The sequence below is a fragment of the Nelumbo nucifera genome, chromosome 6, assembly GCF_055504915.1.
Source record: "Nelumbo nucifera cultivar China Antique chromosome 6, China Antique-T2T, whole genome shotgun sequence".
In the NCBI taxonomy this organism is placed as follows: Eukaryota; Viridiplantae; Streptophyta; class Magnoliopsida; order Proteales; family Nelumbonaceae; genus Nelumbo; species Nelumbo nucifera.
This window is the reverse complement of record NC_142654.1, coordinates 49,611,437-49,625,455: the sequence shown is the minus strand read 5'-3', so window position 1 is coordinate 49,625,455 and position 14,019 is coordinate 49,611,437. Positions and strand designations below refer to the sequence as shown.

General features: G+C 40.2%; 1 protein-coding gene across 1 annotated transcript in view; it reads right to left on the bottom strand.

The window, feature by feature from the left end:
• Positions 1-14,019, bottom strand: part of EMB1417 (Pentatricopeptide repeat (PPR) superfamily protein) — a 46,016-nt gene that overhangs the window by 6,522 nt on the left and 25,475 nt on the right. The window contains exons 5-7 of the mRNA XM_019200415.1: positions 12,161-12,259; positions 11,797-11,940; positions 9,416-9,628 (exon numbers count right to left, since the gene is read on the bottom strand). Coding sequence (XP_019055960.1) covers positions 9,416-9,628; positions 11,797-11,940; positions 12,161-12,259 — 456 coding nt within the window. The remainder of the gene's footprint in view (positions 1-9,415; positions 9,629-11,796; positions 11,941-12,160; positions 12,260-14,019) is intronic.

Below are 14,019 nucleotides of genomic sequence, written 5' to 3'. Positions count from 1 at the left end.
ATGGGGAGGAATGTCGAGGGATGCTATGAGGACTGAAATAGAAGTCCTTCATAAAAACAATACCTGAGATATTGTTGACTTGCCAGCTGAGAAGGAATCTGTTGGGTGCAAGTGGGTTTTTACTATCAAGTATTGTGCAGATGGGTCAATTGAGAGGTATAAGGCTTGTCTTATTGCTAAATACCCAAGTATATGGGATAGATTACACTGAGACTTTTTCTCCAGTTGCTAAAATGACTTCAGTGAGAGTTCTTTTATTCTTAGCAGTGAGTTATGATTGGCCTCTATATCAATTTAGTGTTAAGAATGCATTCCTGAATGGTGATCTCACTAAAGAGGTATATATGTCCCTTTCTCCTGGTATATATGGCAAGGAGATGCAAAGTAAAAGAAATCACTTTATGGCCTGAAACAATCTCCACTTGCTTGGTTTGACAGGTTTAGGGCTGCTCTTGTTTAGTTTGGCTAGACTTAGACTCAATTAGATCATACCCTCTTTGTTAAGAGAAAAAGCACCTAGTGACATTCCTTATTATTTATGTAGATGATATGGTGTTTATTGGCAGTGATACAGAAGAAGTTAGTGCTCTCAAGAAGTTTCTCAGTTCTGAATTTGAGATCAAAGACTTAGGGGAGTTGTGGTGTTTTCTTGGCATTAAGGTTGCTAGGTCCAAGGAAGGTATCTTTATTTTTCAACGAAAGTATGTGTTAGATCTTCTTACTGAGATTGGAAAACTTGGTGCTAAACCTGCCCCCTACCCCTTTTGATGTGAATCATAAACTCTCAGCTAGGGAAATTTCTTTATTTATGTATGACTCGTCCAGACATTTCATATGTTGTGAGTGTCATCAACCAGTTCATGCATGTTCTCAGAGACACATATATGGCTGCTGCAGAAAGGGTGCTATGTTATCTTAAGAGAACCCTAGGGAAGGATATATTGTTTGCTAAACAAGGCCACATGAAGGTAGAAGTATATAAAGATGCTGATTGGGCAAGAAATGTGGATGGCAGGAGATCCACATCAGGTTATTGTGCTATGGTAGCCGGAAATATTGTTTCCTGGAGAAGTAAAAAGCAGTCAACGGTTGCTAGATCTTCAACTGAGGCAGAGTATTGGGCTATGGCCCATGGGGTTTCTGAATTGTTATGACTTAGATCTCTCCTTGATGAGATGGTGTTTCATGTGACGAACCACTAATGTTGTATTGTGATAACTAGGCTGCTATTAACATTTCTTACAACCCGGTTCAACATGATAGAACTGAGCACATTGAGGTAGACAGACACTTTATATGGGAGAGAGTGGCTTCAGGAGAGGTGTGCCTTCCTTTCATTGCACTAAAAGAGCAGCTAGCAGATTTTCTAACTAAGGGAGTTCCAAGGCAAAGCTTCAACATTATGTAAGCAAGTTGGGCATGATTGACATCTATGCTCAACTTAAGGGGGAGTGTAGTGAGAATGGACCAAATGGGCTTAGTGTTTTTTTATTTCTTTTAAGTAGTGTTTAAGGTTATGTTCGTTGGTTATGGGTAGACCTGTTCACCCGGACGGACTTGAACACGCAAATGGGCCCGCGGGCTTAACCTCAGGCCAAAAATCCCAGCCCGCAATAAATTCGAGCTGGGCTCGAGATTTGCCGAAATAGCCCGGCCCGAGCCCGGCCCGGCCCGACCTATAATTAAAGCTAAAAACCCTAGTCGAATACCCCTCTTTCTTTCACCTCTTTTTCCAACCGAACCTTTCTTCTCCACATCCTCCACAGTTCTCAGTCCTCACTGTTAGACAGTTTTGTATGCCCTTAGCTTCAATCAGAATGATGTACTTTATGAGTTTATTGTAAATGAATAAAGATACATATTTGATTCATGTTCCCTTGGTATGTTTCTGTGGAATACCCTTAAACTGGACACTTAATGAGACTCGTGTTAGTTTAGAATGTTCACAGCCAGTGGGTCGGTCTGGGGAGACCTATCCTGACAAGGCTGACACTGTGGTGCCACCAAGTCGGTTGGGGTGGCCTGTCTCAATTACCAGGGTGAGACCCTAGGCACATACAGTGTAGGATTAATTGAATCTTTGAACTGGACCAGATTTCCAGTATTGCCCTGGACCTTGGAGATTGATGGGCAAAACTGGAAAGTTACACCCGACCCCTAGACTCGATTATGATACTACACTAGGTGTCGGATTGGGCTGTCTTTGATGTACCAATCAATGAGATCCTTAGCGGGGGTCAAAACCTGGGTATGTTGGGACAGTCCGAGAATTCATCTGAGTGGGTAATCATAGTGACAGGATCAGCCCCTTTGTCGGACAAAGGTAATGATCGGGGATGCACTCTCACTGATGGAAACCAAGACTGCCGGCAGCCGATTTCAACCGTTGAGATTTGTTTTGCAAAATATATTTTATATAAGATATAAAAGTATATATGTATGGTTTCTAAATTGTTTGCAAGAAGGTTTTAATTCCCGGGATCCATATAAGTGGAGAGTGCAACACTGTTCCTTGCAGCCGAGGGAGAGGTCCTCTCTTGTCGGGCAGTGTATGATCATTATGGGCTGAGAGGTTAAGTGTAAGACCATTGAGGATAATGCCTGATGGGCTAATCTTGCATCTGCCCACAGTCCCTGGGTGTTACAAGGTGGCTTGGCCCAGGGACCACTTAGTGTAAGTGTTGGGCCCATAGAGCTCATTTGATGGGTTTCAGGGGGTACACTGTCTTCAGCAGTGCATTCGGCCGGGCCTTGTAACAAAGGCTGGGCTGAACCCATGTGGCTGATGTGTAGATCAATGCTTGGGTCCCACGCCATACAAGGAAGCCCAACTGGGCAGCAATTTGGAAGGTTTTTTGAGTACATAACCTTAATGGGCCTTAAGCCCATTTCGAACTGGGCTGATTTAATCAGTCATTTAAAGGGGGGCGAATTCTGAAGTGGGTCAGCTAAAAGGATTGGGCTTAGACCTTATCCACTCAGAGAGTCCAAGATCTAAATAAGATTTAGATCTGGACACCTCCTAATTAGATTAGGAGACAGCTGATCTGATTTGCAGATAAGATAAGGATTATCCCTTATCACTAAGGGACTTCTAACCCAAATATGATTTGGATTAGCAACTCCTAATCTGATTAGGAGCTGGTCCCTTTAAGATTATAAAAGGGGAAGGGAGCGGCAGCCTTGAAACACACAACATCATCAACAACATTCTTCTCTTAAAGAAAGAGAGATTGAGAGATTTCCTGCATACTGTGAATTCTCTCCTGCCGCCACCTTCCTGCCATTGCCATTCCTTCAGTTCGATCTCCAGTTCTTGGGAGCAATCAAGATTTGATCTTGATCTCAATCTTTTGGGAAAAGATTGGTTGGAGCTGTACTCACAAGCCGTCCAGTTGATTCTTGCGAAGGGTCAAGTTCTTTTGAAGAACATTGCTGATTCTGCTCCATCCTTCACTGCGCCATCTTCAGTGGGAGCAGATTTTGGATCCTTCCTTGGGCCTGAACACCTCCATTGGGAGATAGTATTTCTCCGTATCAGGTATAATCCTCTCCCACTCCTTTTGGTTCTGATCTGTTTCAGTTTATGGTTCAAGATTGATCCTTGAAAATATGATTTTCTAAATAGGGAATACGATTCCCAGTTGAAGGGAGAGATAAAATTTTTGAAATTCGCCCATTCCGCAATCTTTGGGCGTCCATAGGATGGATCTCTCATCCCTTCACTCACACTCTCAGGCAGCCACACAACCGACAAAGCGGCGAACGTTCACCGGCGCAACAACTCCGGCGGTGAGTCCTCTCTCTCTCTCTCTCCTTCTCTCTCTTTCTTTCTCTCTCTCGTTCCTCTTCTCAAATCTCACTTCTCTTTCGAATCTCAGACACCGGCGACGGCGAGGCGGCGAATATAGGCACCGGCAGCAGCGGTGAGTTCTCTCTCTCTCTCTCTCTCTCTCTCTCTCTTGCTCAGACGCGAACTGATCACTGTTAAAATCGCAGGTCGCAACTCACAGTCACCGCGAACTCAGCTCCGACGAACACAATCACCGGCGGTGAATCCACGGGCTTCGGGCTTTTTATTAGGGCCGGGCTCGGGCTCGGGCCTAACAAATTTCCATTAATGAAGAGTAAAAGCCCGGCCCGGCCTGGCCCATGAACAAGCTAGTTATGGGCCTTAGTTATGGGTTTTTTTTTCTTTAATTATTTCTTTAGTGTTGGCTGCCCCATTAAGGGCATCCAAGTAATGTACTTAATTTTAGAATTAAGTTAATAAAAGAGATCAAGGGGCACACAATAGCATCCCATACTATCGATGTGGGATATCTCACATTAACATCCCATACTACCAATGTGGGACAAAGGGATTATAACATTCCACCACGCTTCGTAGTCCCAGCTCCCACACAGGCTGGCTTTGCATTAGTCCACCTAGTCCCAACCGAACACTGCAATACCGACGTCACCACCTGCACAGCACGATTGCAACATGCTCCTTGAAAAGCGCCTAGTCACCTTGACAACTATGGTTCCCACAACATATTTCCATTTCCACTTCCATAGATAGAAATATGAAATTTTACAAGAATTGACATATTCCCTAGTAAACACTACCAGCATTATACAAAGTACAAGAGATGGTATTATAACATAATTTGGTGACAATATTATAGATATGTGGAATAACAGTGTCATTGCCCACCTGACTTGCATGATTACCACTTTGAGCTACCTCAATAATCATTTCAAACATGAAGTTGAATATTAATTTTTTCTGTCTAATAGATTATTTGGTTGATTTTTTACAACAATTTACATTTTCTATGAGTTTAAATTTTCATTTAACTCATTCTATCATTAAGTCTTAAATCTTAAGGTTTACAAGACAACTTTAGAACGCATTCTTTTGTTTATAACCTTTGTTTCTTAGCCTTTTTTAATGATTTGGAACAAGATAATAATTTAAAAAGGTTTGTCTATGCTTCTTTTATCATTTCATAATATATCATTCTATATTGTTGCATATTTTACAATATTTCCATCATGTTTATAATTTTTACAATATTTCCTTAACGATACTTCTGACATTTCCGACATGTTTCCTATATTTGAATGACTGGCATTTCCACCAAAGAGAGAAGAATAAGAGGTAGGGCAAGTATAGTATAAAAGAACATAGCCAAGTAATAAATTTATTTCATGGTGTTGTCTCATGACAACATCTGACATATAAGATCTAGATATAAAAATAGGAAAGGAAAAAGGAATAAAAAAGAAGGAATAAGTGAAGTAGCAAAACTGCTCCCTCAGGACTGTTGGATTTCACATAAGAATCATTGAAAGGATAATATGAAGTTGTGTTGATCGAGTTATTAACTTCCAGAGGATAAAATTTTCATATGCTTTTGAGGTCTCATTGGAGACATCGACATCAAATCAGTAAAATATTTCAACTAGGGCTGTTCACGGGTCGGGTTGGGTCGTTTTATTGCTGTTTTTCCAACCTACCCGACCTGGTCGGGTTGCTTGAAAATGAAACCGAAACCGACCCTGTGTTAGGCAAAACCGACCTGGTCGGTTTGAGTTGGTTTGGGTCGGTTTGAGTGCTTGAGTTGAGGGGCTAAGGGAGTAAAGGCAGACCAAGTTAGAAGTTACCAAGAAAAGAGAGTCAAATTGTGTTAGAAAAAGAAGACTAAAATTTGGAATTTTTAAGAAGGCTTCTAATCTAAGTAAAAAAGACACCTAATTGTAATTACCTATTTGGTGTAAAGGACCTTAGAGAATAGGATCCTTTCTTTAAACCTTCCAAAAAAATGCAAGAAGCTATTAATGGAATTAATGACATTCCTTTTCTTGCAATGCTTGCCATTAATGGCATTCCTAAAGAGAAGACTAGAAAGTAGAAACTATAAGTAACTATAAGTAACTAGAAAGTAGAAACTAAGTTAGGTACTAACTACTAAGTACTAACTAGGAACTAAGTTGGTTCGGGTCGGGTCGGTTTCGGTTTTCATGTGTGGAAACCAAAACCGAACCGACCCATCGGTTTATGCTTTTTAGTAACCCGAAACCGAACGACGCTAAAGAAAACCCGGCCGACTCGAGTTGGGTCGGACCGGGTTGGTTGGTTTGGTCGGTTTGGGTCTTCTTATGAACAGCCCTAATTTCAACGGTCCTACAGCTTTTTCCTTAGGGATACTTTCATGCATATGAATGATATGCATGTAGATGGAATGCATCAGCACACCAACTGATGGAACATAAGGTCATACCTTTTAGAGAAATCTTCACTATACTCCACTTCACATATTTCTAATTTTATTTTCTTCACTTCAGTCTTCAGCTATTAGAACTGGTAAACCAGTTCGCATATGAGATGCCCTCAATGCACCAACAAAATCTCTAACAGGCGGAGCATTCTCAAGAGATTTCTTTAGAAGAGACAATAGCTTTCTTTCTTTTAACTGAAAATTAAAAACAAAGGTTTAAGGAATATTAGGGGTGAATCCATCATTTCTTACTGCTTCTACCCATGTCCTTTTTGGTCTACCCCTATCTCTTCTATCCCCTTCCACTTGTAAGCAACACCCATCAAAATTGAACTGGAAACTGCCAACAGCGGTGAAGCTGGAGACTGCCACTGGAGACCGATGACTGACGGCCGCTGCTTCACGTTGAGGTAAGATTAGAGAAGATGGAGTTTCATTTGGTTCAAGTGGAAGATGAAAGAGAGGTTATCAGTGTTGAATGCGAGTCTAGTGGGTAGGTTTGTTGGGGTAGAGTAGGATGATGAGAAGGTTAAAGCCTGGGTGAAGTTGGAGTGAGGAGGGAAAAAGGTAATGGGAATTAGAAGGTTAAACGATGGCCCCTATCTCTTTATGTTCTATAGAAAAGAGTGAGCAAAGAAGGTGTTGAGAGGAATCAGGTAAACGGTGGATTCCTGAAATTTGACAGTAGGAATAGGACCTAGAATAAATTAGATTCAGCTAGGTTGTTGGTTGAGGCTTGGGGTTTCTTAGAGATTCCAAACGAGTTAGAGCTAATTTTTGCTGGGGAAAAATATAATCTGAGGTTGATAGTAGAGGGAGAGGATGAAACCTTCTTTGGCTCAATTCGGAGGGACAAAAAGGAGGGGAATGAAGTGGAGGAAGAGGGAGTCCACGACAGATTTCAGGAATGCAGTGTTCACGAGAGGGAGACGAAGAGTCAATCGAAGGAGGAAGACAAGAGTGAGGCAGATGTTGAGGGGGCAATTCTGGAATTTCAAAGGAAGAGTTAGGATCTGATTTTCTCAGTAAGGGACATGGGGCGAGGAAGGAGGGCAAAAGAAAGGAGGAGCTTGAATCACACATGGAAGTAGGGGAGGATGGAGGGTAAAGAAAGGAAGGGGTGTTATTGGTAAAAGGCAACTTGGGAGGGGTCGTTTGAAAAAACTCTCAAGTAGGGATCTAAGAGAAGAATGGGTATGGGTGATTGCTAAATACACAAAAGGCAAAAAGACTTTGAAGCTTCAGTGAATAAGAGGTAGCAAGGACATTGTAAGAACCTCAAGTGCTCCTCGAGGAGCTTTGTCACGAAGAAGGGAGGGAGATCGGCAAGAGTCTAGCATGTAGACGTTGAAGGTTGGGGAGAAAGAGAGGCTAGGGGTGCAAAAATCGGCTGGAGTCAGCGAAGCTCAACTGTTCCTAGCAGGTGACCAAAGATTCCTCGGCTCCGATAGTCTATCCGCTGGGGGAAGAAAATCGGGACACTGCAACCAATATTTGCATAGCAGAGGTCAATGAGGATGATATAGATGGTGCCCCAGATCTCAGCGATAAGCAGTTTGAACAAAAGGTAAGTACCCCTATCTCGAATGCTGATCAAAGCTTGGAGAAGGGGAATGAACCCCAATCGAAGGTGGGAGAGGGGTGTGGGGTCAAAGTAGAGTTATCCGGGGGACGAAAAAGAGGAAGAAAAGGTATTTTGGTGAGTTAGAAGGGGGCAAGAGGAAGGAAAACGTTTAAAATAGGAATAAGAGAGTTATAGAATCTGTTCAGGGTGTGGAAGGAGGGGAAGTTGAGGAGAGACAAAAAGGGTGTTTGGAGGGGAAAAGAGGGGAAGGACAGGAGGAGGGGGAGGAAAGAGGAGTGGCAGCTCAGGCTTTGGATCTGATTCGAAATGGAGAGGTGGAAATCGACAGCTTGGTAGAGAGGGAGATTTCTGTCGGAAAATCCTTGGGTTTGTTTTTCTGGGGAGGGGAAGAATTTGCAAGAAAGGCTTTTGAGCACTTTGACAAATTCAAGAGGGAGGAGAAAAATCGAAAAGAAAAAAGAAAAATTTGGGAAGGATAAGGAGTGGGACGAAGAAGGGGGAGAGGAGGAAGTGGGGGAGGACTGAAGGAAGTTTCTTTTTTCGTTATAATAGGTAGGAAAAGGATGAGTGATTATCTGGAAGGTAAGGAGCTTGAGAGAGATGGAGAGAAGGGTGATGGTGATATCTTAATTAGGAGTCGTAATCTCCCAGTTGGAATGCTTCAGGAGTAGAAGCTGGAATCATTTAATTTGGGATTGAAGGAGGAGATTTGGGGATAGAGCAGTGGGGAGTGGCTGGAGTTGAGTGCAGTGGTTTGTCAAGGGTGCATCCAGAATTTCATCAGATTAGCGGAGCGGAGTTGGGAGAAGAGCTTTTGGAATTTTCCTGAGTTTCAGACTTGCATTCTTGTTCAGTTCACTGTTCTTAATTTGTCTCTTGTAGTGTTGGTTAGTTAAGTTGAGGATGTGGCTGGGTGTTATATTGACACCCCCGGATTGTATGAATCTTTTTTCTTTAATAATTTTTTTTCTGATTCTTCAAAAAAAAGATATAGTACCATCTCCCTCATATTATGTCAAATTCTCCCACCTGTCACTCTTCCCAAACTGTACAAACAGATAAAAATTTGTAAGGCAGGGAAATCTGAAAATTCCCCTAAAGGCTTTTACCAAACTGGGTTTTATAAGTGAAGCTTTTCTACTCGCAAGTAAAAACTAGTCTAGGTTTGGCAAGACTACAAGAAAGTTTTGCCACCACAAAAGGGAATTGACCATTTTTAGGCCATGATGTATTAACATACTAGCCACCAGACTGAGCATAACTTCCTTTTAATAAATCATGATTCAACTTAATGATAGGTTTAGGTTATGAATAGTAACTTATCCTAATTTTTCATCAATTATGAATGTCACATATTCTCTGTAGTCCATCAGAACCATTGTTGTGCATCAGCCGTTGGGGGATTATGAGTTTGAGCCTTAAAAATTGATACACAAGCAGTCAGGCATGGCAACAATGCAAAGGCAAGCTATATTTGTCAGTGCATCATGTATAGAAAGGAAAAAAAATTAGAGAACAAGTTATACCACTTGACAAAATTGACACTAAGATGATAGAGTAATACCTCAAACATCTTCTCATGCATGCCCCTGCTATAGTAAATTGAGATCATTTTGTTAAAGAAAATACGAGGCAAACTTTCCAGATTTTCGGAGAATACTTTCATCCAAAGTTCCTCAGCTTCCTCAAGTCTTCCATCCTGTGCTAAAGCATTTAACAGTGTATAATAGCTTCCCATTGTCCTTCCTTGACCTTTGTTTAACATCCACTTGGTCACCTATAATCAAATGTACAATGTAATTGAATACATACAAAAGAGAAGTAATACTAAGAAGATACAAATCACAGCTCTCTGTTGTTACCATGTACCTGTCCAGGTACTTACTAGATTGTAAGATCCATTATCTAATAGGATTTAAAAAAAAAAATCATAATTTTTTGGCAGATCCTTATCTGAACAGAAAAACTCATGGAGTCTGTCGCAATGAGGTTTCTTGCCCCTTTGGTGAAGTGAGGTTTTGGGAATTCAATCTCTCAGGGATTGGAATGTGGCAAGGATGACATTATTCGTTTGGAACATGACTGCTTAGAAAAATATGCTTTGGGTTAAAAGGATGAATAGCAAGTACCTGAAACAAGGTAACGTTTTCACTAATCAACTAAGAGTTATCTATTTTGGTTTGGAATAATGTGATTATGAGATAAAGGTGTGAAATGATAAACTGAATTTGATAAAGCACTTTATTGATGATGGTAAATCGCTATTCTATATATGACCCTTTGGCATTCTCCACATTAAGTAATTATAGTGATATAATTAGATAGTATTATGGCTAAATATGCTATAGTAGCTGATTTTATTAATGAAAGTCCATGGTGTTTACTATCAGCTACTTTGCTTCACACTATTTATATTTGGAAAAGCAATTAGATCAAGATATCTAATTCTCATAATGGGGTTGTTTGGACATCAACTGTTAGTGGCCAATTTAGTGCAAAATCTGCTTGTGACAAAGTAACAAGTAAAGGTCCCAAAGTTTCATAGCATAAAATAGTTATATTTTTCAGGCAGAATTCTATGCCATTCATTCATCCCTTGGGTAATAAGGTAAAAATTCAAGCATATACTGCGGTGGCAGTGCAATGTCAATGCTGACCATCTTTTCTTGAGATACTCTTTTTCAAGATGTTTGGTGGAGAGTCTTAGGGTCCGTTTGGTTCACAGTTGGAATCAGGATCAAAATCTCTTGGAACCGGAATCAGAATGATCTATTCCCATAGTCTGTTTGGTTCAGACAGGAAGCGGAATCGGAATCGGAATTGGAATAAGATGGAATGGGGATTTCATTCCAAGGGAGAGGGAGGGAATGGCCATTCCCTCAAATAGGGGAATGCTACTCCACCAGGAATGGGAATGGGATTCTGATTCCGCCCAACCAAACAGTTGGAATCGGAATGGGCCATTCCGATTCCGGTTCCAGACCCCTATTCCCGTGAACCAAATGGGCCCTTAGTTTTGTTCAATATGGATAATCATATATGGGACGCAGAGGTACTGTTGGCAGCCCCCAAAGCCAGCAATAAGACATTACCAAATCAACAAATAAAAGATTGCATTCAGTGCAATGACATATACACCATGAGACGAGACAATTCAAAAGAAATTTCAGCAGAAATCAAGGTTAATTGAGAAAATTTTGAATCTCGCTTTTTAATACTTGCAGAAAGGGGTCTTCCATTAAAGGGGAGTATGTTAATAATAATCATAATAGAGTTTGCTTTGACAATTAGGACATCCCATCTAGGTTCCTCCTGTTACTGGACAGTGGTACGGCTGGTGCCAATGGTGGATTTTAAACCCAGATGGTTCAACAATGGGTGGTCATACTGGTATCAGTGTCAATGCAAAGGTTTCGATTGCATTCAATGCAAAGAGGAAGATCAATATATCGGTTTTAGAATAGATGTTTTATGGTTTTCAGATAATAGTTGTTTTGTTCATCAAGATGAATATCTTCTCATGGATACTAATTTCTAAGCGTCCATCTCAACTGTGCTAAATCTTAGCACTGGCTTGTAGGGAGGAAGAAAGATTGGCAATAGAAAAAACCACTGATCTCATCATCTCAAAGAGTTTTCAAGATAGGAGACTCAACCTGGGTGACGTGAAGGAATCAGTGCCGCTAATCTCAATCTTTTCTTTTCAATAATTTATTTTGGGTTGTATTGTAATTTTTCTGTTGGGGAGGGCTAAGAGTATTTCTCCCACCTCTTTCTTATTGTACTCAATTTCCTTTTTTAATGAAATTGATTCTGTTACTGATAAAAAATCTCAATCTTTTCAAGATAGGAAACTCAACCTAGTCATCTACCTCATGCTGCTGAGGAAGATGCAAAAAGCTTTAGATACTGTAAAGATACCAAATGATGGATAATGGACAGCACCTGAATTATCCTTTTCCACTCGTTTTCATTCTCAAGGGTCTTCAATGCTTTCTTCACTGTAATTAAAGGGAACTCTAACTCCCAAGCAACAAAAGAATCAAGAGCACCATAAACTTCCTCTTTGACATTTGACAACCCCTTTATCTGCATGAACACATCCATATCACAGATTCACAAAAGACAACTGCAAAATTTCTAATGTATAACTTCCTATTCTTTGCACTAAATAGGTGAAACGTTCGTAGCAACAAAAAAGAAATACCAGAACTCTGAAATTCAAATTCATCCCCTTACAGAACCTGGAAAGATCACAATATAATATAGTTTCAAATTAAGGAGAAAAAACCAGAAAAAAGGAGCTTACACACTCAACGAGGTTCTGAGACTTGGATATGGTGCCTATTCTCTTTCTGGATTTCCATACTCTGGGATACCTCGGTCTCGGGCCTTTTGCTGCGCATACCTGAAGAACATCATCATCATCATCATAAACAAACAACAATCAGAATTTAAATGGAAACTGAAAATCTTCTGAGTGGCTAAAGTCCATGAGGCAAAATAACAACACTCGAAGAGATAATTTAGATAGAAATTCACAGAGGGAGCTTACCACAACACTACTCGGTTTTCTGGAAATGTTTACCGTTACTAGTTTTCCCAAGATAATTGCCGGAGAATATCTCAAACAAAGCATCCTGGTAGAAGATTAATTTCAAAAATAAATAATGTTTGCTACAGAATGACTTGGGTTCTTATTTTTTTTCATTGCACATATCCACAAATGCGGACTGAGTGAAGAAACAATGATATTAGATAAGAATCTTATCAAAAGCTGTTCTGTCCACCAGATGTGAAGAAAACACAATGGATCGAGGGACATGTGAGAGAAAAACGCGGGAAACCACAGGAAGTGAGTGAAGCTACAGGGCAGGATGAATAGTGTCTACTAGTTTGAGATTTTTCTTTTTTGTTTTTTTTTTTGCTGGTTGAAAAATAAATATCTAAAGAGTTCAACTATAATACCAGAAAACCTTGTAACCAATAAACCGGTATCATATCGACATCATAGATTTTCATATGATTACAAATGTCATAGGGTTCCTCCTGCTTCTACTTAACTAACAGGGACCCTCGCACGGGAAAACACAATCCAATTTGATGACAAAAAGTACCAAAAGGATATACTGGTTGTAAGTCATATGTCAAATTTATGTAAATGATAAACTAAGTAGAGAGGGATAATCATGTTTAATGAAATGAACAATGTAAAAATGCTGATTTACTGTTTCTTTCATTAATGAACATATACTTAATGAATTGATCTTCTTTACTGTGTTTGATTTCTGGTTGTTTTCTTTTATTTATGGTTTTGTGTATTAGTTAGAGTGTTTTACATTTTGTTTTTGTCAGGCGGCTGCCTGTCTCTCCTCTAGGTAGGGGCTTAATTCCCTGTAGTGTAGGGGTCCTTTTCCCCATGTGGGTGCTTTCCTTGTGTGTGTGAGCTAGTCTTTTATCTGTTGGTTGTTTCTTTGTGCTTCTTTTGGGGACTGCTGTTAGTCTGTTGGTTCTTTGCTAGATTTGGTATGTCTAGTATTTATTGTTATGGGTATTTGTTCTGTTTGTCTATTTTTTTTTTTTTGATAATTCACTTCTTGTTTGTCTTCCGTAATCCTTTTCTTTGTTCTCCTGTGCTTCTTTGTTTTGTTGTGGTGCCAACATGGAGAATTTTCAGAATTTGCATGAAGCCTTTCTCAGAGCGGTTAACGAAGGAAGAATCTTGGAGTGTAGGTTATTGACGTTAGAGATAGGCCTGGACTTGCCCAGCTTGAAGGATGGCATTTTTGTGTTATTGGTAGAATTTTCCCTAGATTGGTCATTCCATTTGAGGAACTGTTGAGGGCTCTCCATGCTATATGGAAAATTCCAGCTGCCGAGGTAAGACTGGAAGCTTTACAACGTGGTCATTTTAAAGCCCTTTTTCATGATAACTATTATTTTGACAAGGTTACCGTGGATGGTCCTTGGGTGGTCTTCGATCAGTGGGTTCTTTTGAAAGAATAGCATGAGGGAAGGTCCCTTCTATTTTTTGAATGAAGCTGAGGTTGGGTTCAAGTCCATGACTTGCCTTTTAATATGCTTGATAATGAAATTGGGCTTTTAGCAGGTGAAAAGCTTGGTACTGTGTGTGGTATTCAAAATAAAAGGTCATTATATCCATGTTAA